The 25,944-nt window shown below is 39.4% G+C and overlaps 1 protein-coding gene across 2 annotated transcripts; it reads left to right on the top strand.

Moving 5' to 3' along the window:
• The first annotated feature begins 4,328 nt into the window (after positions 1-4,328).
• med20 (mediator complex subunit 20) lies at positions 4,329-15,673 on the top strand. Of its 2 annotated transcripts, XM_061874209.1 has the most exons (5): positions 4,329-4,477; positions 4,736-4,881; positions 9,292-9,367; positions 14,990-15,243; positions 15,308-15,673. In XM_061874209.1, exons 2-5 carry the CDS (start codon positions 4,861-4,863, stop codon positions 15,527-15,529), a joined length of 573 nt encoding a protein of 190 aa, XP_061730193.1. In that variant the 5' UTR covers positions 4,329-4,477; positions 4,736-4,860; the 3' UTR covers positions 15,530-15,673. The 2 variants fall into 2 exon arrangements, with proteins under 2 accessions (XP_061730193.1, XP_061730192.1); XM_061874208.1 differs by lacking the exon at positions 9,292-9,367 and having other exon boundaries at positions 15,308-15,641.
• Positions 15,674-25,944: the final 10,271 nt, after the last annotated feature.

Here is a 25,944-nt window from a genome sequence, read left to right as displayed (position 1 = left end):
CTTCCCGTGACTACGTGGGTTCCCTACAGGTACTCCGTCTTCCTCCCACCTCCAAAGACATGCACTTGGGGATAGGTTGAATGGCAACACTAAATGGTCCTTAGTGTGTGAATGTGCGTGTGAATGTTGTCTGTCTATCTGTGTTGGCCCTGTGATCAGGCGGAGACTTGTCCAGGGTTTACACCGCCTTCCACCCGAATGCAACTGAGGTAGGCTCCTGCGACCCCAAACTAGACAAGCGGTGGAAAATGAATGAATGGATGGATGGATGGCCAGATTACATGCAGATATACAGGTTTTAAAACTATGACTAATGGAAAGGCAGCAATAGGGGTGAGCATCCTACAGTTGCAAATGCAAACCAGCTTGTAGTTATTTTATGGACACCTGGGTTGGTGGAGGAGGTTAAGCCACAAAGGGCAGTTATATGCTCCTATTCAGCAGCACTATTGATGACACTGAAGGGTGGGTAAGAGTGAGGCAATAAATGATTTAATCAGTGAAGCAATGATAAGACTGGGAAGAATGCAGAGATTGGGGTGCACTGTTGGGACGTGGGTGCCAGCACATACAGGGAAATTGGAAGGCCGACTACAGAACAAAAATGCACAAAACAGAATGAAATATGAATATAATTACACTATGGAAGGGTGGAGTGGGAAAGCTTAGTACAACAAGAAAAAGACAGAATGGTGTGGAGTGGGAACAGCGGAGTAAGGAAAGTTTTATTTTTCATTACAAAAAAAACACACACTTTTTTAAAATGGGAAGGAGGTACACTGTGGTGTATGCAAGACTGAAGATAAACAAATGCTTGGCAATGATTGCAAAGCACACTGATGGGAAATGCACATGTGGAGAGGAAAAAAGGATCACCCATATCCTCAAAGAATGCAATAAGTATAATGAAGAGAGCCATAACCCAAGCAAAACTGTCAGAAATTGGCAAGCAAGGACAATTGACTTAAAAGCATATCAAGCTGGGGACACCAAGTAGGGATTGATTGATTGATTGATTGATTGATTGGTTGATTGATTGATTGATTGATTGATTGATTGATTGATTGATTGATTGATTGATTGAGACATTTACTAGTAGATTGCACAGTACAGTACATATTCCGTACAATTGACAACTATATGGTAACACCCGAGTAAGTTTTTCAACTTATTTAAGTCGGGGTCCACGTAAATCAATTCATGGTAAAAGCTGTTCTGAAATTACCGCAAAAGACTAGACTATACTTAGTGTTTTTCAACCACAGTGCCGCGGCACGCTAGTGTACCCTGAGATATTGTTTGGTGTGCCGTGGGAAATTATGCAATTCCACCTAATTGGTCGGGAAAACATTTTTTACAAACCAATTATTATAACTTGTAAACAATGTGCCGTTGTTGGGTGTCTGTGCTGTCCGGAGATCAGCAGAGTAACCATGTAATACTCTTTCGTACCAGTAGGTGTCAGCATTGATTGATTGATTGATTTTTATTATTTATTACTATTTTATTAGTAGATTGCACAGTACAGTACATATTCCGTACAATTGACCACTGAACGGTAAAAACCGAATAAGTTTTTCAACTTGTTTAATTCGATGTCCACGTTAATCAATTAATAGTAAAAGCTAGCAGGTAACTCATACTTTGGAACAAGATAATTAATGATGGTTATGGTTTGAAGTCATATTGAACAATTGCGTGAGGTATTTGATGAGAACGACTTTATATTGTCAATACAAGCTATTGTGTTTCGTTTTTAACATTTTCTGCTGGTGTTGTCTGTCATGAATTGGTTACTCGGGTCTGTGTTGGCCCTGCGATGAGGTGGCGACTTGTCCAGGGTGTATACCGCCTTCCGCCCGATTGTAGCAGAGATAAGCACCAGCACCCCACGCGACTCCAAAGGGAATAAGCGGTAGAAAATGGATTGATGGATGTTTCGTTTTTAACATTTTCTGCTGGTGTTGTCTCTCATGAATTGGTTACTCGGGTCTGTGTTGTGTTGGCCCTGCGATGAGGTGGACACTTGTCCAGGGTGTACGCCGCCTTCCACCCGAATGCAGCTGAGATAGGCTCCAGCACCCCCCATGGCCCCAAAAGGGACAAGCGGTAGGAAATGGATGGATGAGTCCCAGGACAATACTAGAACCATTATAAGGGGAACTTAAAATGGTAAGGAGCGGTATAGCTGGGTTGGTAGAGTGGCCGTGCCAGCATCTTGAGGGTTCCAGGTTCGATTCCCGCTTCCACCATCCTAGTCACTGCTGCTGTGTCCTTGGGCAAGACACTTCACCCACCTACTCACACTGGTGTACATTTTTTTTTAGATATTGGGTTTCACAATGTAAAAGCGCTTTGAGTCACTGGAGAAAAGCGCTATATAAATATAACTCACTTCAACTTAAAGGCGTGGGACACAGGATATGATGGCACGTGTTGTGTGTTGGACACTTGGAAGTAGAAAAAGTAAGAGCGGTAAAAAAAGGCAGAAGAAGACAATAAGCTTTCTTTTGGTGTTTTATTAAGCTTAGATTGCCAATAGGTGAACTAATAAGTGACAAGTTTGGCACACAACAATGGCGACGAGGATGGGATAGCGTCCCCCTGGATTTTTTCAATGGAAAAAAAATGTGCCTTGGCTCAAAAACAGTCTGGTGTGCCGTGGGAGATTATCTAATTTCACCTAATTTGGTTAAAAATATTTTTTGCAAACCAGTAATTATAATCTGCTAATGATGTGTTGTTGTTGTTGTTTAGTGTCGGTGTTGTCTAGAGCTCGGCAGAGTAACCATGTAATCAGTAGTTGGCAGCCGGTAGCTAATTGCTTTGTAGTTGTCAGAAACAGCGGGAGGCAGTGTGCAGGTAAAAAGGTATCTAATGCCATCCCCCATCCATCCATTTTCTACCGCTTATTCCCTTTTGGGGAAAAGGGGTAGCGGGGGGGCGCTGGCGCCTACCTCAGCTACAATCGGCCGGAAGGCGGGGTGCACCCTGGACAAGTCGCCACCTCATCGCAGGGCCAACACAGATAGACAGACAAAATTCACACTCACATTCACACACTAGGGCCAATTTAGTGTTGCCAATCAACCTATCCCCAGGTGCATGTCTTTGGAAGTGGGAGGAACCTGGAGTACCCGGAGGGAACCCACACATTCACGGGCAGAACATTCAAACTCCACACAGAAAGATCCTGAGCCTGGGATTGAACCCAGGACTGCTTTGTATTGTGAGGCAGACGCACTAACCCCTCTCCCACCGTGAAGCCAGGTATCTAATGCTTCAACCAAACATAAACAAAAGGTGAGTGCCCCCTGAGAAAAGGCATTAGAACTTAGGGAAGGCTATGCAGAACGAAACTACAACTGAACTGGCTACAGTAAACAAAAACAGAATGCTGGACGACAGCAAAGACTTGCTGTGGAGCAACGACGGCGTCCACCATGTACATCCGAACATGACATGACAATCAACAATGTCCCCACAGAGAAGGTTGAAAACCACTGAAATATTCGTGATTGCTAAAACAAAGTAGATGCGGAAAATATCGCTCAAAGGAATAATGAAACTGCTACAGGAAAATACCACAAAAAAAAGAGAGAAAAAGTGCAACACTAAAACACTACACACAGGAAAACAGCAAAAAACTCCAAATAAGTCAGGGTGTGATGTGACAGGTGGTGACATGACAGCACACCTACTTTGAGACATGAGTTATAGTGATGCATGCTTGGTTATGATAAAGTCATATCCAAAAATTACGAAAACAACTGTGTACTGTCTTTTGATTGATTGATTGATACTTTTATTAGTAGATCGCACAGTTCAGTACATATTCCGTACAATTGACCACTAAATGGTGTCACCCAAGTAAGTTTTTCAACTTGTTTAAGTCGGGGTCCACGTTAATCAATTAATGGTACAAATATATACTAGCAGCATAATACAGTCATCACACAGGTTAATCATCATAGTATATACATTGAATTATTTACATTATTTACAATCCGGGGGGTGGGATGAGGAGCTTTGGTTGATATCAGTACATCAACAATTGCATCAACAGAGAAATGGAATTTGAAACAGTGTAGGTCTTACTTAGTAGGATATGCACAACCAGCAGAGAACATAGTGAGTTCAGATAGCATAAGAGCAAGTAAACACATTAGAAGTACATTTGATTATTTACACCAAATCAACTCGTTTTTTTAATGATTTCTGCTGGTAGTGTGCCTCCGGATTTTTTCAACGCAAAAAATGTGATTTGGCTCAAAAAATAAGGTTGAAAAACACTCCTGTAATGAAGGACCTGAAGTGATGAAGGGAGTTAAATACGGACCAGTAGATGGCAGCAATGCGCCTAAGATGCGTTCAGTCTGCTGGAAATAAAAAAGAAGAAGAAGAACGTCACCTGGAAGTGTTCAACCTATGACAACACGAGTGGCTGAAAGCAAATATCAATAATGGGAGTCACTTGGTGAGATTCTATACACATATATATACATATATATATATATATATATATATATATATATATATACATATTTTTTGTAATTCAATGTTCTCTTATTATTTCTCTTGTTTTAAAGCGCTCCTTCGCAATTTGCCACGAAGCATGAAATGACTTCGTTGCACAGCATCGCTTTGTTCTATTCACCAACGTTACTTATTGTCAGGTTTGAACTATCTGGCGGGTGGTTTTTAAAGGAACAAAATGTTCATTGTCTTCCTGCAGCGTGTGTCAAGTGCCAGTGGCAGACGGGAAGAGTGTGCAGCAGACCGTGGACATGGTGCACAAGAAGCTGGAGCAGTTGGGAGCTGTGAAGCAGGGCAGCTTCTGTGTAGATTGTGAGACCTACCATGCAACTGGAAGTGTCAGCGGTAATACTAAACATTGTGTTGTTGTTTTTTTGGATGTACTGTTGCGATTGTCAACAGCCCTCACATTTCAGCAGTGTTGGGTTAGTTACTGAAAATCAGTAACTACAAACCTAATTTCCATATGAGTTGGGAAATTGTGTTAGATGTAAATATAAACGGAATACAATGATTTCCAAATCCTTTTCAACTCATATCTAATTGAATGCACTACAAAGACAAGATATTTAATGTTCAAACTCATAAACTTTTTTTTTTTGCAAATAATTTCATGGCTGCAACACGTGCCAAAGTAGTTGGGAATGGGCATGTTCACCACTGTGTTACATCACATTTTCTTTTAACAACACTCAATAAACGTTTGGGAACTGAGGAAACTAATTGTTGAAGCTTTGAAAGAGGAATTCTTTCCCATTCTTGCTTGATGTACAGCTTAAGTCCTTCAACAGTCCGGGGTTTTGTTGTCGTATTTTACGCTTCATAATGCGCCACACATTTCGATGGGAGACAGGTCTGGACTGCAGGTAGGCTAGGAAGGTACCCGCACTCTATTACTATGAAGCCACGCCGTTGTAACACGTGGTCTGGCATTGTTTTGCTGAAATAGGCAGGGGCGTCCATGATAACATTGCTTGGATGACAACATATGTCTGCTCCAAAACCTGTATGGACCATTCAGCATTAATGGTGCCTTCACAGATGTGTAAGTTACCCATGCCTTGGGCCCTAATACACCTCCATACCATCATAGATGCTGGCTTTTGAACTTTGCGCTTATAACAATCCGGATGGTTATTTTCCTCTTTGTTCCGGAGGACACCACGTCCACAGTTTCCAAATATAATTTGAAATGTGGACTCGTCAGACCACAGAACACTTTTCCACTTTGCATCAGTCCATCTTAGATGAGCTCGGGCCCAGCGAAACCGGCGGCGTTCCTTGGTGTTGTTGATAAATGGCTTTTGCTTTGCATAGTAGAGTTTTAACGTGCACTTACAGATGTAGCGACCAACTGTAGTCACTGACAGTGGTTTTATGAAGGGTTCCTGAGCCCATGTGGTGATATCCTTTACACACTAATGTCGGTTTTTGATGCAGTACCGCCTGAGGGGTCAAAGGTCCGTAATATCATCGCTTACGTGCAGTGATTTCTCCAGATTCTCTGAACCTTTTGATGATTTTACGGACCGTAGATGGTAAAATCCCTAAATTCCTTGCAATAGCTCGTTGAGAAATGTTGTTCTTAAACTGTTCAACAATTTGCTTACAAAGTGGTGACCCTCACCCCATCCTTGTTTGTGAATTACTTAGCATTTCATGGAAGCTGCTTTTATACCCAATCATGGCACCCACCTGTTCCCAATTAGCCTGCACACCTGTGGGATGTTCCAAATAAGTGTTTGATGAGCATTCCAGAGAGTATGGGGTATCGGACTGTCTTATTGTGGGGGTCCGTTCCCTGTACAATCAATCAATCAATCAATGTTTATTTATATAGCCCCAAATCACAAATGTCTCAAAGGACTGCACAAATCATTACGACTACAACATCCTCGGAAGAACCCACAAAAGGGCAAGGAAAACTCACACCCAGTGGGCAGAGAGAATTCACATCCAGTGGGATGCCAGTGACAATGCTGACTATGAGAAACCTTGGAGAGGACCTCAGATGTGGGCAACCCCCCCTCTCTAGGGGACCGAAAGCAATGGATGTCGAGCGGGTCTAACATGATACTGTGAAAGTTCAATCCATAGTGGCTCCAACACAGCCGCGAGAGTTCAGTTCAAGCGGATCCAAGACAGCAGCGAGAGTCCCGTCCACAGGAAACCATCAGTGCCAGAGCTTGGTCCGCATTGCCGGCAGTAAGTCGAACACATTTCCAGTGAGGGTTGGACTCCGCCAAGGCTGTCCTTTGTCACCGATTCTGTTCATAACTTTTATGGACAGAATTTCTAGGCGCAGTCAAGGCGTTGAGGGGTTCCGGTTTGGTAACCGCAGGATTAGGTGTCTGCTTTTTGGAGATGATGTGGTCCTGATGGCTTCATCTGACCAGGATCTTCAGCTCTCGCTGGATCAGTTCGCAGCCGAGTGTGAAGCGACCGGAATGAGAATCAGCACCTCCAAGTCCGAGTCCATGGTTCTCGCCCGGAAAAGGGTGGAATGCCATCCCCGGGTTGGGGAGGAGACCCTGCCCCAAGTGGAGGAGTTCAAGTACCTAGGAGTCTTGTTCACGAGTGAGGGAAGAGTGGAATCATGAGATCAACAGGCGGATCGGTGCGGCGTCTTCAGTAATGCGGACGTTGTACCGATCCGTTGTGGTAAAGAAGGAGCTGAGCCGGAAGGCAAAGCTCTCAATTTACCGATCGATCTACGTTGCCATCTTCACCTATGGTCATGAGCTTTGGGTTATGACCGAAAGGATAAGATCACGGGTACAAGCGGCCGAAATGAGTTTCCTCCGCCGTGTGGCGGGGCTCTCGCTTAGAGATAGGGTGAGAAGCTCTGCCATCCGGGAGGAGCTCAAAGTAAAGCCGCTGCTCCTTCACATCGAGAGGAGCCAGATGAAGTGGTTCGGGCATCTGGTCAGGATGCCACCCGAATGCCTCCCTAGGGAGGTGTTTAGGGCACGTCCAACCGGTAGGAGGCTACGGGGAAGACCCAGGACACGTTGGGAAGACTATGTCTCCCGGCTGGCCTGGGAACGCCTCGGGATCTCCCGGGAAGAGCTAGACGAAGTGGCTGGGGAGAGGGAAGTCTGGGTTTCCCTGCTTAGGCTGTTGCCCCCGCGACCCGACCTCGTATAAGCGGAAGATGATGGATGGATGGATGGATGGATGAGCATTCCTTAACTTTATCAGTATCTATTACCACCTTTTCCAACTTCTTTGTCACGTGTTGCTGGCATCAAATTCTAAAGTTAATGATTATTTGCAAAAAAAAAATGTTTATCAGTTTTAACATCAAATATGTTGTTTTTATAGCATATTCAACTGAATATGGGTTGAAAATGATTTGGAAATCATTGTATTCCGTTTATATCTACATCTAACACAATTTCCCAACTCATATGGAAAGAGGGTTTGTAGTTACAGTTACTAGGGTTTGTAGTTACATTAACTAGTTACTTTTTTCAAAATTAACTCAGTTACTAACTCAGTTACTTTCACCAAAAAGTAATGCGCTACTGTGAAAAGTAACTATTTAGTTACTTTATATATATATATATATATATATATATATATATATACCACGGTATCGAGCACTATTCTCTGGATAATCCAATCAAGACATATATATATATATATATATATATGATTTTTCCCGATTCTCTGAACCTTTTGATGATTTTACGGATCGTAGATGGTAAAATCCCTAAATTCCTTGCAATAGTTCGTTGAGAAATGTTGTTCTAAAACTTCGTCAATTTGCTTACAAAGTGGTGACCCTCGCCCCATCCTTGTTTGTGAATTACTTAGCATTTCGTGGAAGCTGCTTTTATACCCAATCATGGCACCCAACTGTTCCCAATTAGCCTGCACACCTATGGGATGTTCCAAATAAGTGTTTGATGAGCATTTCTCAACTTTATCAGTATTTATTGCCACCTTTCCCAACTTCTTTGTCACCTGTTGCTGGCATTAAATTCTAAAGTTAATGATTATTTGCCCCAAAAAAAAGTTTATCAGTTTGAACATCAAATATTTTGTCTTTGTAGCACGTTCAACTGAATATGGGTTGAAAATGATTTGCAAATGATTGTATTCTGTTAATATTTACATCTAACACAATTTCCCAACTCATATGGAAACGGGGTTTGTAAAATCTTGATATTTTTACGCCATATCGCAATACACGATATATATCTCAATATTTTGCCTTAGCCTTGAATAACACTTGATGCATATAATCACAGCAGTATGATGATTCTGTGTCAACATTATAACATTGTTGTTCATACTGCATTAATATATGCTCATTATAAACTTTCATGCAGAGAAGGCAATCAAAACTAAGTCAATTTACCAAAACTGTATTTATTAAACAGTTATTAATCAATGGCACAAACATTCATTTAATTTCTAAAACTGAAAGTGCAAGATTGTCAGAGACATTTTAAAACAAGCTATTAGTGCACTTTTGTGCATGATGTCACTAAGATGACATATCAAAACACTAAATTAAAGTGCACTTTTTGTACAGAACACCACTACAATAGTTTTAAACAAATAAAGTGCACTTTTGTGCATGATGTCACACAAAATGTTTCGATAAGTGTCAAAAAAATTGTGCTGCATAATAGGAAATCAAATAGTGTATGTCCTGTGCAATGTGGTAGTTTACTGCTGACATTATCTCCTTTTGTTGTTGACTCTTTTTTTCATACGGTGTTGATCTGGAAATGTTTGCCTCAGAATTTTGATGGTGTGGGCGTGTGGCACCGACCAGAGATGTTTCCATGCGGAGTATTCACTCTTCATTCTCTAGCAGGTGACTTTTCAAATGATGCTACATATCAGCAGTAATGCTACTTTTGGTAGCAACACTTTTGCCCCACACTTGACAAATTAAATTTGTCTATTCGACGTATTCCCGCTTGAAGCCGAACCACCGCCAGACAATTGACCCCCTGCTGTTTTTCTTGGGAATTAATTTTTCCTTCGTTTGTTACCAAATTCGCACCTTCTATCTCTCGTATTACCACTCACATGGCTTCGCGAGCATCACAGCTAACGTTACCCAAGCTGCTACCTTTCTGCTCCGCGGAGGCGTAAACGTATGTGACGTATGTAAGAAGGTGAGCTTACTAGTAAGTCTGTGAGAAGGAGACACAAGAAGGAGTGGGAAGAGCCTGTAGTATAATGCCCGCAACTAAAAGCAACTGCGTGAGAACGTATACTCGAATATCACGATATTGTCATTTTCTGTATCGCACAGAGACAAACCCACGAAATACCGCGTGTATCGGTACATCGCCCAGCCCTAAAACAGCATAATAACAACATAGCTGTAAACCAAGGAAGGCACACACTACATACACAAAGCCTAGACAGGCGTTTTTTTCTCTCAAGGAATTCTGAATTAAAATTATGTCTGAAGCCCAGAACACTCTACACATTTCTTCAGTTTTAGTTTAGCGATAAGGAAAGATTGGCCTGGCCCACTAGGGTCCATCTTTATGCTTGTGAACTTTATAGTCTATACATTGAGAGTGATATGATAATCAAACACTCTAGAAGGCTAGAATTAAAGAGTATATAAGAGAATTGACAGAGTGTGTGTAACTTCAGCGCTCAATGATGAGCAGAGGCAGAGTTTGGAGTGTTTTCTTTAGCTCGCTTTCCATTTTTATGTATTCACTGTCCAGGTGCCATTTGATGCCAGGTGTCATGCTAATCAGCTGCCTGAAAGCCGGTGACTCCACTGTAGAAATAGCCTGCATGTCTTCTAGCACACACGCTGCAATGGCTCTATCAATGTTGTCCTGGCTAGCAGTGTCTCGTTAAAATCCAGCCGCTGTTGCTTAGGAGGTGAAGTGTGTCTCTCTTTACTCGCTTCTTCGAAGCATGTTGTTTTTGTAGCTGTTTCAGCAGATTTGAATTGCTGGTATAGGATCTTTGATCCAAGACACAACTAACATTGAACTAAAATCTTTTATTCTTTGTGGTCAACAAAAGAAAAGTAGTGAGAATATCTCCATGTTAAGAAACTTGGCTTCTAGCTTCACCATGATGTCTTGTTAGTAAACACAGGCACACCCCCTCCCACACACACACACACACACACACACATACACACACAGAGAGCGCACCTCTTCTCCGTCGCCTCTTCTGCAGCGTTCCAATAAAACACACTCAGATCTTCTCAGTTTCTAGCTAATACTACATAAAACATAACGTAAAATAATGCAGTAACGCATCATGTAGTAACGGTAACTGAGTTACTGAATATAAAAAATAACGCGTTAGATTACTATTTACCGCCGAAAGTAACGCCGTTACAGTGACGGGTTACTTTGTAACACGTTAGTCCCAACACGGCATTTCAGTAAGCAAGTTATGTTTTATTCAAGTAGTCAGTGTACAGCTTGTAGCATAGTAATGTATGTAATATTTGCTTACATTTTAACACAGCCGTTTTTATGGTAACACAAGTGACACCTCATAGTGAAAAATATGTTAAAATGTCATATGTACTTAGCATTGGTTTATGCATAAAAAACAATTATTCTTTATAAAATGGCTTTTGTGTTCATATATTTAGATTACTGGAAGGTCCATCCATCCATCCATCCATTTACTACCGCTTGTCCCACTCTGGGAACTCAGATTAATATAATTTCTTTAATTTCTTGTGGAAAAAAATGCTTTGGTAGGTAGGTAGGTAGGTGGGTGGGTCTTTATTGTTATTGCACAAGTACAATGAAACTTTGTTTTCAACACAAACCCGTTGAAGATTAGACAAACAGTGTACAGCAGGGGTGTCCAAAGTGCAGCCCGCAGCTAATCTTTTTCCGGCCCGCCACACATTCTGCAAAAATTGCAAAATGGATAGTATTGCAAAAATTAAAAAAAACATTAAAAAAAAGTGGAATGAGGTGAAATTTAATGAGAAAAAGTGGCAATGTTGACACAAAGCTGCCATGCAGGTAGTATTTTGTTCCTTGTCTTTATTTTCTTTTTATTCCATTGCTAAAAAAAAAAACGGACAAAAAAATCTGTTATAATGAATTATTACTTAAAAATTATCACTTTAAAATGTTTTATGTGGAAAAAATATTGCATATGTTGTGTGGTTGCCATATAAAAACATCAAAGTTTTGACCAAAAAGCATAAAATAAACAAAATAATAGTTCAAACTTAAAATTGACAGATATATCGGAAGTTGATCTTGAAATTTAAGTGTTAAAAGTAAAAAAAAAAAAATAATAAAAATGTATCACTTTATGAGTAGGGAACCTTTCGGATCTCAAATATAGTAAGTAGGATTTTATTTAACTTTTCACTGTGATTACTCAAAAATATTAAATAATTAAAATCAATGGTGTCCTGCATTATTGATCTTTGAGGGCTTTAACTGCTAAAAAAAGGAAGTCTCCTGAAGGAATCAATAAAGTACTATCTATATATCTCTAAATACTGCATATCTCACTTTTACTATAAAAAACAAAGTTGTCTTTGACAGAAAAGGCATAAAAGCTTATTTGTGTTACTTTATATCAACCTCAAGTTGATATAGAGATTTACTGTAAGCATTAACTAAAAAATTATAATAATAATTTGACTTATTTTTAACATTTTAATGACTGAGACACTCTATGCTCCCCTGGAGCCCTAAGGATAAAAAAAAAAAAATCCATATATTTTGTTATGGTTTGAAAATGAAAAATATCAAAATGGCCACAGCATGCTTAAATTTTTCCGTGTGCGGCCCTCTGTGGAAAAAGTTTGGACACCCCTGGTGTTCAGGGTTACAGAACAGGAACGCTGATGGGTCGCCACAAGGCGGCCCGTAAAAGATGGGAAAAAGGTAAACACTGGTACAAAAAATACTATCTAGGCTGGGCTTCTAAGGGGCCCCAGTGTGGAGTGGGGGGAAAAAAACTCAATAGCAAAGCACTTATACATATTACAACATATAAATCGAGACTCGCAACAGAGGGGAGCAGGTGGGGGCTACGGTGGTAGGCTGCTGCTCTTTAGATGCTGCCCATCACCACTAAGGGATTTGCGTCAATGGCGTTTGATGGGGTATGTGTGTGTGTGTAGCGTATATTTTTTGTGGATGCATGTGTGTGTGTGTGTGTGTAAGCCTGCAGCGTGTCTATGTTCCGCGGCCTTGGTGTTCTTGTCAGTCAGTCCAAAGTCAACAACAGGTGTGTGTCCCTGAGAAACAAGAAGGGAGTTTGTTGTGTCCTCAACTCACTCTTTCAGGAGAGTCTTGAAGCCAGGGAAACAATCCAAGTTAGAATGTGTTGTAAGCGAGTGAAAATAACATTTGCTTTTCACTCTAAATTGTCTGTGACTGGTCCTCAAATTCATCCTGCAGGGCAGACAGTCCGGTGTTATCCAAATCACAAGAGTGTCCACAGTTCTTCCCGCATACTCCAATCATTTGTGGCAGCTTTGGGGTACTTTGAAGAATGCCAGCAACTTTCAATTTGTCGTCAAACCAGGGCAAAGCTTACTCCAATCAGCAGATGTCCTGTTGTCATAATTCCGAATAGGTGGATATCTTCACGTCCTTGACTGGCACGTGTTGCTTCTCCCAAGAGTCCGTCGTGTGTCCAGCAACAACCGCTCCGCCGATACACGCAGGTTAACCCAAACCCAAGATCTTGTCAATTTCTTTGAGGCCAGTTAAATAGTTCTAATTTTTAGATTTGGAGAGCAGTGCAAAAAGAGGCAACAAGAAAGTTAAGACAAGACAAATAAGCAAGCAGGAGAGATGAGGGGAGAGGAAAAGGGAGCGTCCGCCCTCGATGAGTGCCAGTGAGTACAGTGGTTTCAGTATGATTTAATCTGTTTTGAAACCTTTTAGAAGAGATTACTTTGAAGACAGTGGTACATCAACTTAAGAATGTTTTGCGGTAAGAGCTGTCTCTTGACAAATGGTTATGCTTCAAGCAAAAAAATTGGCTACAAATCTTAACGCCATTCACTCGCTTACTCAGTAGCATTAACTTAGAACTTTGTTTTTCTAACCATGGGGGAGGCCAAGCGGTAGAAAATGGATGGATGGATGCATTGGAAGGAAGGAAGTCAGCGTTAGGACAGTGCTGAGAGAAAGTGGATGATATTCATTGAATTAAAAAAATCATCAATAACATGACAGAGTGTGTAGCAAGCGGACTTGGTGAAGTAGTTTGTGCAAGTATGCGCCATACTGTAGCAGAATAAGTCAAAAGTGCTGTTCAAGAATGATGAAATCATATAAAAATATGGACATTTATCTAAAAATATAGAGAAACTGCTAGTGGTGTGTTTGACAGAGCAGGAACTGGAAGGAGATACTGTAGAAGTCTGCTCTCGAGAGTAAATTATATATATAATTGTTGTCAGGCTTTGTCAAAAGATAGGACTCAGATGCAGAGTAGGGATTAATTCGGCAGGCTTTTATTTTGAAAGCTTACTTTCACCTCCAGAGTCAGGGCAATTCAATATAGGCTATAACTAAACTAATCAACAAAAAAGGTTCCAGAAAAAAGGAACAACCAAAAATCAATAAAAACAACAATAACAAACTATACTGGACACCGTATATTCTATGAAATTTATTATTAAACGCTTCAAAGGGAGAAAGAAACAATGGCTATGAAACTTCTACACTTTCTGTAATCCAATAAAAGGTTAACAAAAAATGTCACTCAAAAAAATTGAGGAAAAGTTATAACTGTAAGAAAAACTGAAAACTCACCACTTTGGCTGAAAAACTAAATAACACAAAATCACTCTGCTGATGAGGAGAAAAAGAAAACTCAAAATATCAACGAAGGAATTCAGGATCAAGGTATTTAAACACAAGACGAGGGAAGGCATGGACAGGATGCTAGAGAGGCACGAATGAACGAGACAATCTGGCACAGAACAAAGGGAGGAGTGGGCTTATAAGACACATGAGAGTAATGGGGAACAGGTGGAAACAATCAGGGGTCAGGGATGACATCAGACTGATGACACAAAAGGAAGGGCAAGTGACCTGAAACGAGAGGAGTTACTTTTCAAACTAAAACATACAATTCACAAGACAGAAGAAACCAAGACAAGACATCAATCACCGTGGTGTAACAATTATGACATGACTTAATAAAACTCCTGTAGTTGTTGTTTTTCTTTTTAAAATGCATGTTAGAAGTGTTGTGCTTTGGGAAGTTGAAGCACCAAATAAATTGATTTCAATTCATTTCAATGGATGACGTTGACCTGCGATACAAGTGTTTTGAGTTAGGAGCTCCGGTACAGAACCAATTGAGCTAATGAGTTGAGGTACTACTATTAGCACTATAATAATAATGTAATACAGTGCTTGCTGGAATGTGAGGGGTGGACTCACTTTTATGAGATACTGTTTCTAATGTATGCAGTAAGAGTCAGTGTTTGTGTTTCATCCAGGTCAGCCCTCCAAGCTCTTATACGTGATGCACAACTCTGAAACTCCTCTGAGCTGCCTGGCTCTGTTCGAGAACAGTCCCTGCCTTGTAGCCGACGGGAACTTTGACGTTCTCATGGTGAAGCTGAAGAGCCACTTCCAGAATGCAAAGGGCCACAAAGTGGAGTGTCGGGGATCCCGATTCCGCTACTGTGACTTCTTGATTAAAGTTGGTACCGTGACCATGAGCTCCAGTGCCAGAGGAATATCAGTAGAGGTATGGGGAGTATGAACATTCGGACCCCAGCTTGGTGTGACTGTATCCACTCTTATTTTTTCAGGTTGAGTATTGTCCCTGTGTGGTTCCCGGGGACTGCTGGAATCTTATGAAAGAGTTCATGCAGTCTTTTCTGGGCCCGAGCGTGCCAGAGCTGCCGTCTGTGTTTGCTACCAAGCCCGAAGGCATTTTCGCAGCATCTGACTGCGTTGACACCATGACTCAGTACCTGGAGTTGTTCAACAAACTTCGTAAGCTGCAAATTCAAAGCAGTAGTGTGCGGTGAATTGTTAACGAAAAGTCAAATCTTTTTTTTTTTTTATATTGCTATTCATTTAGTTTAAATAATTGTTTTGTTTTGTATAATGTGCTTTGGATTAAAAAAGAATACTTGTATAAATGTGTATTTATAACTTTCACACCTAAGGCTACTAAATCATGTATTTACATTACTCAGAAAACATATGTTTCAGCAATACGGTGTTAATTTTTTTTATTTATTATCATTTATATTTTGTCTTAATCCTACAACTAACTTCTAGTTATTGAGGTTTAGTATTTGGGAGCACCAAATATCCATCAATTTTCTACCGCTTGTCCCTCTCGGGGTCACGGGGAGTGCTGGAGCCTTTCCCAGCTGCACTTGGGCGAAAGGCAGGTACACGCATATATTATTTTAATGAAATTATTGACATAAACAGACACTAATTGTACAAATGTATTGTATTTGTATTGTAATTCATATAAAATGTTCCTTAGCTATTTCCTTACCTCATACACGTAAAGTATAAGCTACATGCATAACTAACTGTAAAGCGTTAGCAGAAGTAGCAAAAAAAAACAAAAACCTTACAGGACTGTACGCTTATATTTTTCACGAGTAGCACCGGTGCTACTAAATGAAAAAAATTGTAGCACAGAAAATGCTTTGGGAGCACAGAACATTTTTTTGTAGCAATATGAAATGTCTCAAATATTAAAATTTCATTATTAACACTCAAACAAGGTACACATGTGCCCTCATACATTGAAACACAATGCCATCATCATAAGGCCAATACAACTGTAATGCTCAAACAGAGAACATCCCTAAACTGTGCGAGCACTGTCGCTAACACGAGTGTAGGGCTGGGCCGTATGGATCAAAACTCATATACCGATATAGTTTGGCCCATAAACTAACCTATAAATTGAAATATTCGTTAATGGAACTAAATACTGTATGTCCACCATACCTGGATTTTAAATTTTCTGGGCTGATGGGGATCCCAAATACAAATAAACGGGTACTAACAAGTAAGAAAAGTAGGTTTTGCATATTGGGATCCCAACTTAAGATGTGTTTTGAGATAAGAAAAAAGAAAAAGCCTTGAAAATAATATAAGAAAAGTCAAATATAATCTATAATCTTCTTTAAAATATAACCCCAATTCTTGAGACTTTGCACTGACTCCCTGTTCATTTTAGAATTGATTTTAATACCTTGCTGTTTGCTTTCAAAGCTTTACATGGACTGGCACCACAGCATATCTCGGACCTCATCCAAATTTACACTCCTGCGCGTGCTCTGAGGTCCGAGAGCCAGCTCCAGCTCGTTGTGCCCAAGACCAGACATAAAACCAGGGGAGACAGGGCCTTGTCTGCAGTCTGCCCTAAGCTCTGGAACACTGCCCCTCCATGTTCGAACAGCTCCCACAGTGGAGTGTTTTAGGTCTCGTCTCAAGACCAACTTTTATTCTTTGGCTTTTAAGACTACACAAGGTGTGTGGTCCTGTCTATTTTAAAAATTTAGATTTCTATTTGTTGTTTAAATTCAGGGGTTTCAAACTCAATTTACTTAGGGGCCACTGGATGCAGAGTTTGGATGAGGCTGGGCCGCAAGAAAAGATTTGTTAAGAAAAAATGTTTGCATACTCCTCAGCATGTCTGGTTGTATAATGATGTTTCAAATTGTATCCCTTGTGCACTGCAACTTTCTCTGTCAAATAAGACACGTCAGGGCGCCCCTGTGCTCAACAAAAAAATATTGCATTGCCCACTTTTCCTGGAATTGTCTTTGCTCATCACAATCCTTTTTCTTCACTGCAGGCTTTGAAAAAGACATGTTTGGGGTTGTGAAATATATTTGTATTTAGCCGACGCACGGAGAATAATGTTATTTCCGCAATGTGTGTCGTTTCGCTTTTCCTCCCGACAGCAACAAAGCGGTCGGCGGGAAAGTACCGGGATAGCGAGCACAAAAAAAGTGACGGCTTTTCCACTAACGCAGAGGTAGGCAACCCAGAACGTTGAAAGAGCCATTTTGGACCCAAATGACACAACGCTGTCAAGCACCATTCATATAAAACCCGCAGGCCGCATTAACCTTAAACTTTCACATTAAGGTGGGGGCCACAAGATAACCAATTGGCCCGCAGGACGCGTGTCTGAGACCACTGTTTTAATTGGTTTTACCCTTTGAAATTGTTTTGATCACATTTTTTATTTTGGTTTTATATTCATTTATTTTTTGTTTTTCTTCAATCATTGGTGGAGCTAAGGATAATATTTGAATATTGTTTTTAACATTGTTGTGCAGCACTTTGGAAACATTTTTGTTGTTTAAATGTGCTATATAGATAAAGTGGACATCACGGTGGGACAGGGGTTAGTGCATGTGCCTCACAATACGAAGGTCCTGAGTAGTCCTGGGTTCAATCCCGGGCTCGGGATCTTTCTGTGTGGAGTTTGGATGTTCTCCCCGTGACTGCGTGGGTTCCCTCCGGGTACTCCGGCTTCCTCCCACTTCCAAAGACATGCACCTGGGGATAGGTTGATTGGCAACACTAAATTGGCCCTAGTGTGTGAATGTGAGTGTGAATGTTGTCTGTCTATCTGTGTTGGCCCTGCGATGAGGTGGCGACTTGTCCAAGGTGTACCCCGCCTTCCGCCCGAAAGCAGCTGAGAAAGGCTCCAGCGACCCCCTGCAACCCTGAACTGGACAAGTGGTAGAAAATGGATGGACTGAATTGGATTAAAAAACATTTAGCTATGCTCAATTATTTAGATGTCAAAACACAAAAGAACAAAATATGAAATAAAGAGTTCTGGTTTAAGAGGACATTTTGAAAGGTCAGCAGGAACATTAAAATAATCTACCTTTAAAAATTGTGTTTTTATGGGTAAACATTATTACAGGATCGTGAGATCGACAGGCGGATCGGTGCGGCGTCTTCACTAATGCGGATTTTGTACCGATCCGTTGTGGTGAAGAAGGAGCTGAGCCGGAAGGCAAAGCTCTCAATTTACCGGTCGATCTACGTTTCCGTCCTCACCTATGGTCATGAGCTTTGGATCATGACCGAAAGAATAAGATCACGGGTAAAAGCGGCCGAAATAAGTTTCCGCCGCCGCGTGGCGGGGCTCTCCCTTAGAGATAGGGTGAGAAGCTCTGTCATCCGGGAGGAACTCAAAGTAAAGCCGCTGATCCTCCACATTGAGAGGAGCCAGATGAGGTGGTTCGGGCATCTGGTCAGGATGCCTCCCTAGGGAGGTGTTTAGGGCACGTCCAACCGGTAGGAGGCCACGGGGAAGACCCGGGACACGTTGGGAAGACTATGTCTCCTGGCTGGCCTGGGAACGCCTCGGGATCCCCTGGGAAGAGCTAGACGGAGTGGCTGGGAAGAGGGAAGTCTGGGCTTCCCTGCTTAGGCTGCTGCCCCCGCGACCCGACCTCAGATAAGCGGAGGAAGATGGATGGATGGATTATTACAGGACATACACACAAAGATGTTAACCAGAAAAAACAGCCTGCCAACTGCTTCATGATGATGTGTTCAGAAAATTACTTTTTTAAAAGTCATTAATTATAGTTAGTCGTTACTTTACCCCAAAAAAAAATGGCTTTACTTACGGAATTACTCTTTAATGAATGTCATTAATTACTAGGGAAAGTAATTAAAAAATCAAATAACTGTCATAATGCATTTATGACAAGTTTGTGTATGCGTCTGTGCGTGTGCTCTTTAAAAGGCGGGGCCTGTTGCTTAGTGACGTCAGCGAGTTAGTAGCTCAGAGTTTGAGCTGTTTTGTTAGCTTAGCAGGCTAGCAGCAGCAGTTTGTAGATTCTGACGGCAGCTCTTTTGAATCTTTTACTGGTTTGTGTTACCTCTGCTTAAGTAATAGATACAGTTATTGCACAGATCCCCTCTGCCGCGGCACATGAGACACACACACACACACACACACACGATCAGTGACACCTCCGCATCAATCACTTCTCCATAACTGTTATGGTTTTATGTTTATGTCAAAAATGTTATACAGATTTCACAAAAATTGACTACGTTTGATCACATTTGGATGGATTTATTTCAGGATTAAAATGCCTATTAAAAGGTAAAATCTGTATTCGCACGTGTACGTGCAATTTTTTTTTTTTTTCCAATACTCCATCTATTTCCTACCGCTTGTCCCTTATGGGGTCGCGGGGGGGGCGGGGTAGTCTCATACAACATATTTTTTGCAAATGGGACTGAATTGCTCGCACTGTACAGCTCTGCCTTACATTATAAATGAGTTACACTTGTATAGCGCTTTTCTACCTTCAAGGTACTCAAAGCGCTTTGACACTATTTCCACATTCACCCATTCACACACACATTCACACACTGATGGCCATGCAAGGCCCTAACCACGAACCATTAGGAGCAAGAATGAAGTGTCTTGCTCAAGGACACAACAGACGTGACGAGGTTGGTAGAAGGTGGGGATTGAACCAGGAACCCTCAGGTTGCTAGCACGGCCACTCTCCCAACCGCGCCACGCCGTCCATTAGCAAAGGAAAACATTTTTGAGTAGTAAAAAGTTAGACAATCTTTCAGATCTTGTATCTACAGATTTAGTTTACATAAATCAAAAATTGGGTTTATAATAAAAATCAAATCTGCTAACCAAAAAGTCAACACCCGCGGGCCAAATCCGGCCCACGAATGAATAATGATCTATTGCCCCCGGGATGATATTTGATTAGTATTACAACGGGCCCGCAGGCTACAGCCGCCTGCTGCTGTTTTGCACGCACCAATACTCCCATCTGTGTTGGCGCTAGGAATTTTCAAAATGGGGTTACAGGGACTCCATCAAGTCATAAAAATGGGGTCCCACAGTAAGTGTTTGGGGTCCCATTTTTTTGTAACAGTTTTGAAAATAAATGATAAATGCCTGTCTTATCTTGTTATATCTCACATTCTATATTGTGTTTTGGAAAAAGGTTGTCATAAACATTACTTAATAATTAAAAAAAAAAAACGATAGAAAAGAAAACAATTTTTTATGCATATGTAAATGTATTCAGTCATAAACATTCATTCATTTCGTTCTTTACTTCATGGATGTAAACTGTACTGTTGCCAGTATTTTTTATTGTAATATTTTCAGAAAGTGTTTGTTCTATTTTAGCCAAAGTCAGACAAAGAAAACAGTCTGATGTTGTTTTATTTTTTTTGTTTTTAATGCCATGATTTTAATAGTCCGACCCATGTGTGCATATTTTCCTCCATGCGGCCCCTGAACTAAAAGGAGTTACATGAATGCTGCTATTTCTTTTTTTTGGGGGGGGAAATATATTTTATTGAATTTTACAGTTAAAATCACATTTGATAGTCATACTTTGCTCACACACACCCTTCATACAAGCACACGTGCACTCATACACACTAACATGCACACTTAAGGAGAGAGTTGCACTTGAACTTTAACAACTCATGGTTTACAGTACAAACATTATTAGAAAAAATACCCAGATATTGTATATATCTATCCATCCATTGCGCTCTGGCTCAGGATCAGCGGGCTATCCAGACCATAGCAAGATGGATGAATATTCCTCGGCATCCAGGGATCCTCAGGAAGTGATCACAAGATCACCTACCGAAGACCTCTCCACCGTTCACACTTAAAAAGAAGAAAAAAGTCACAGGGCTTGATCAGATGCAAAATTAATACAAAATAAAAAGTCCCCCAAAAAAGCAAGTAAACCGTGACAAAACCATCTCAAAAGTGACATAAAAAAGCAATAATATTGTGGTATTAATACAAAAATTAATAACAATAATAAAAAAGGAATAAGATATGGCAAATTTTTTTTCAATATCTATAAGTTATGATTCAACATATGTCATTAAAGGTTTCCAGGTTAGTTCCCATTTATTCACATTTGTAGAGATTATAAATCGTATTTTTTCAAGAGTCATTACATTCACACGTTCATTTAACCAGTTTTTGAAGTTGGGTGCGAATGGGGTTTTCCACTCATGTTGCTATTTCTTTAAGTCTAATATATATGTACCAGTTTAGGTTGGGTTCAATTCTAGAAATTAAAACAAATATTAATAAACATATAAAGTGCACACTATTTTAGGACTGCAGCTATCAATTATGCTATCCCTTAGTTCAGGGGTCACCAACCTTTTTGAAACCAAGAGCTACTTCTTGGGTACTGATTAATGCGAAGGGCTACCAGTTTGATACACACTTAAATGAATTGCCAGAAATAGCCAATTTTCTCAATTTACGTTTAATAAATAAATGTATGTATATAAAAAAATGGGTATTTCTGTCATTCCGTTGTACATTTTTTTCCCTTTTACGGAAGGTTTTTTGTAGACAATAAATGATGAAAAAAACACTTAATTGAACGGTTTAAAAGAGAAGAAAACACGAAAAAAATTGAAAATTAAATTTTGAAACATAGTTTATCTTCAATTTTGACTCTTTAAAATTCAAAATTCAACCGAAAAAAATTAAGAGTAAAACTAGCTAATTCAAATATTTTTGAAAAAATTAAAAAAAGAATTTATGGAACATCATTAGTAATTTTTCCTAACTAAAATTAATTTTAGAATTCTGATGACATGTTTTAAATAGTTTAAAATCCGCTTTGAAATAAAATTTAAATTTGATTCTGAAATAAAATTTAAATTTGATTCTACATATTTTCTAGATTTGCCGGAATATTTTTTTTAAATTTTAAATCATAATAAGTTTGAATAAATATTTCACAAATATTCTTTGTCGAAAAAACAGAAGCTAAAATGAAGAACTAAATTAAAATGTATTTATTATTCTTTACAATAAAAGAAAAAAATACTTAAACATTGATTTAAATCGTCAGGAAAGAAGAGGAAGGAATGTAAAAGATAAAAAGGTATGAGTTTAAAAATCCTAAAATAATTTTTTAAGGTTGTATTTTTTCTCTACAATTGTCTTTCTGAAAGTTATAAAAAGCAAAGTATAAAAGTAATGAATTTATTTAAACAAGTGAAGACCAAGTCTTTAAATTATTTTCTTGGATTTTCAAATTCTATTTAAGTTTTGGCTCTCTTAGAATTAAAAATGTCGAGCAAAGCGAGACCAGCTTGCTAGTAAATAAATACAATTAAAAAAATAGAGTGAGCTCACTGTAAGTGCTGCTATTTGAGCTATTTCTAAACCAGGCCAGCGGGTGACTCATCTGGTCCTTATGGGCTACCTGGTGCCCGCGGGCACCGCGTTGGTGACCCCTGCCTTAGTTTGTTCGATTAGTCGAGTAATCGGATGGAACATACTTATAGCCTCAATGCGTGTTTAATGAAAAATAGTTCAAATAAATATTTTTTTCCAATAAACGCACATCATCAACATTGAAATTGCACTTTTTGGATCCATCCATCCATTTCCTACCGCTTATTCCCTTTTGGGGTCACGGAGGGTGCTGGCGCCTATCTCAGCTACAGTCGGGCGGAAGGCAGGGTATACTCTGGACAAGTACATGTGTTTATAAAAATTAGGGAGCAAAAAAACACCACAATGTGGTTCACGTGCGTAAACTATGTACGCGTATTTAAAGCTCCATGCACTCCATGCTGCTCCATAATTTTTTTATTAGTTACACTCATTAAAAGATTCATAGAAGAAACACAATTTAATTGATTAACCATTGCAGACGTTGCAAACGTTTTCCACCGGAAGCAGTACAGTATGGTAAACAGAAACATGAAAGGACGGGGTGCCACACTGAGGTTGTCCATCCATCCATCCATTTCCTACCGCTTATTCCCTTTTGGGTCACGGGGGGTGCTGGTGCCTATCTCAGCTACAATCGGGCGGAAGGCGGTGTACACCCTGGACAAGTCGCCATGATGTTGTTTTAAACTTTTCTCAAAAGACTAAACAAAACTGTCAAGACTTGGACTGTGAGGTGGTTGTTTTCCCGAGATGCAAGTGAACTTGGACCGGAGATGGCGTGAAGGTAAAGACATATCTTTATTACACTAACAAACTACAAAAAAACAGGAACAAACAAAAGGCGAGCACAATGGCGGAGAACAAACTTGACTAATGAAAAACAAAAGACTAGCACAAAGGCAATTAACTATGAGCTATAAACAAAAACTTACTTGACATGGAACTGTGAACGAGACATGGATCATTGCAAAGTGTGTAGCAGGTGGTAGACATGGAAAGGAGGTGATAGACCGTGATGTTGCCAGGACGAAAAACAGAAACAGAATGGCTTAAATAGCAGTGACAACAGGTGCGAGACATGAGGACAGGTGAAAACTAATGAGTTGCTATGGTAACAAAACAAACAAGGAAGTGCAAAAACAGGAAACAATGGAGTCTTAAGCAAAACAGAACATAACTAAACAAAACATGATCACAAGACATGACAAAAACATTATACAGCAGCCAGTATAATTACTCTAGTTAATATATAAAATATTCAAAAACAAAGTTGTGTGTTACAGTTAATTATTAGTACCAACAAAATAACTTTTTTGTAAAAATGTTGGGGTGTATTACTGATTTTTTTTATTGTTTAATTCTTTATATGTATAATGAACCACGAGAAAGTACCGTATAACCCGGGGTTCAGCAACCCGTGCCTCTAGAGCCGCATGCAGCTCTAGTGGCTCCCTGGACCTCTTTTAGAGATGTGTAAAAAATGGAAAAAGATGAAGAAAGGGACAAACGGTAGAAAATAGATGGATGGATAGAAGGAAAAAAACTTTTTTTTGGTTTTAATATATTTTCTGCAGGAGAACAAACATGACACAAACACAAAAATAGTGTCAAAGCGCTTTGAGTACTTTGAAGGTAGAAAAGCGCTATACAAGTACGTATAACCCAGTGGTTCTCAAATGGGGGTACATGTACCCCTGGGGGTACTTGAAGGTATGCCAAGGGGTACGTGAGATTTAAAAAAAAATATTCTAAAAATAGCAAGAATTCATAAATCCTTTATAAATATATTTATTGAATAATACTTCAACAAAATATGAATGTAAGTTCATAAACTGTGAAAAGAAATGCAACAATGTTCAGTGTTGACAGATAGATTTTTTGTGGACATGTTCCATAAATATTGATGCTAAAGATTTATTTTTTTGTGAAGAAATGTTTAGAATTAAGTAGATGAATCCAGATGGATCTCTATTACAATCCCCAAAACTTCCATGTGTAGAAATCTTTATTTATAATTGAATCACTTGTTTATTTTTCAACAAGTTTTTAGTCATTTTTATATCTTTTTTTCCAAATAGTTCAAGAAAGACCACTACAAATGAGCAATATTTTGCACTGTTATACAATTTAATAAATCAGAAACGGATGACATAGTGCTGTATTTTACTTCTTTATCTCTTTTTTTTTTTTAACCAAAAATGCTTTGCTCTGATTAGGGGGTACTTGAATCAAAAACATGTTCACAGGGGGGTACATCACTGAAAAAAGGTTGAAAACCTCTGGTATAACCCATAACCCATACTGTAAAGTTCAAATATGAATGACCGTAAAAGGAAGTCTAAAAGTTATATTTTTGCAGCTCTAGACCAGTGGTTCTCAACCTTTTTTCAGTGATGTACCCCCTGTGAACATGTTTTTGATTCAAGTACCCCCTAATCAGAGCAAAGCATTTTTGGTTAAAAAAAAGAGAGATAAAGAAGTAAAATACAGCACTATGTCATCAGTTCCTGATTTATTAAATTGTATAACCAGTGCAAAATATTGCTCATTTGTAGTGGTCTTTTTTTAACTATTTGGAAAAAAGATATAAAAATAACTAAAAACTTGTTAAAAAATAAACAAGTGATTCAATTATAAATAAAGATTTCTACACATAGAAGTAATCATCAACTTAAAGTTACCTCTTTGGGGATTTCTAAAAGAGATCCATCTGGATTTATGAACTTAATTCTAAACATTTCTTCACAAAAAAAATTAATCTTTAACATCAATATTCATGGGATATGTCCACAAAAAAATCTAGCTGTCAACACTGAATATTGCATTGTTGCATTTCTTTTCACAGCTTTTGAATTTACATTAATATCGTTGTTGAAGTATTATTTAATAAATATATTTATAAAGGATTTTTGAATTGCTGCTATTTTTATAATATTTAAAAAAAAATCTCACGTACCCCTTGGCATACCTTCCAGTACCCCCATTTGAGAACCACTGCTCTAGACACATTTTTTTTTTTTTTATGTTTTTGTTCCAATATGGCTCTTTCAACATTTTGGGTTGCAGACCCCTGGTATGTGCCTCACTTTGGACACCTGAATTAATAAAAGCCCAATCATATCTAAAGAACATGAAATAGTCACTCAAATGGTATTTCTCATGCTAATTCGAGCCCATCTATTTGAATGGAGACCACGCAACAAAAAAGTCATTCAA

Source organism: Nerophis ophidion, linkage group LG16 (assembly GCF_033978795.1).
Source record: "Nerophis ophidion isolate RoL-2023_Sa linkage group LG16, RoL_Noph_v1.0, whole genome shotgun sequence".
In the NCBI taxonomy this organism is placed as follows: domain Eukaryota; kingdom Metazoa; phylum Chordata; class Actinopteri; order Syngnathiformes; family Syngnathidae; genus Nerophis; species Nerophis ophidion.
The sequence above is the reverse complement of the archived record's forward strand: the minus strand, read 5'-3'. Positions and strand labels throughout refer to the sequence as shown.

Excerpts from the sequence above, each read along its gene's own strand:
- med20 (XM_061874208.1), top strand. Across the intron at positions 4,882-14,989 it reads TGCAACTGGAAGTGTCAGCG|GTCAGCCCTCCAAGCTCTTA; the intron begins GTAATACTAAAC and ends TGTTTCATCCAG. Across the intron at positions 15,244-15,307 it reads CCAGAGGAATATCAGTAGAG|GTTGAGTATTGTCCCTGTGT; the intron begins GTATGGGGAGTA and ends TTATTTTTTCAG.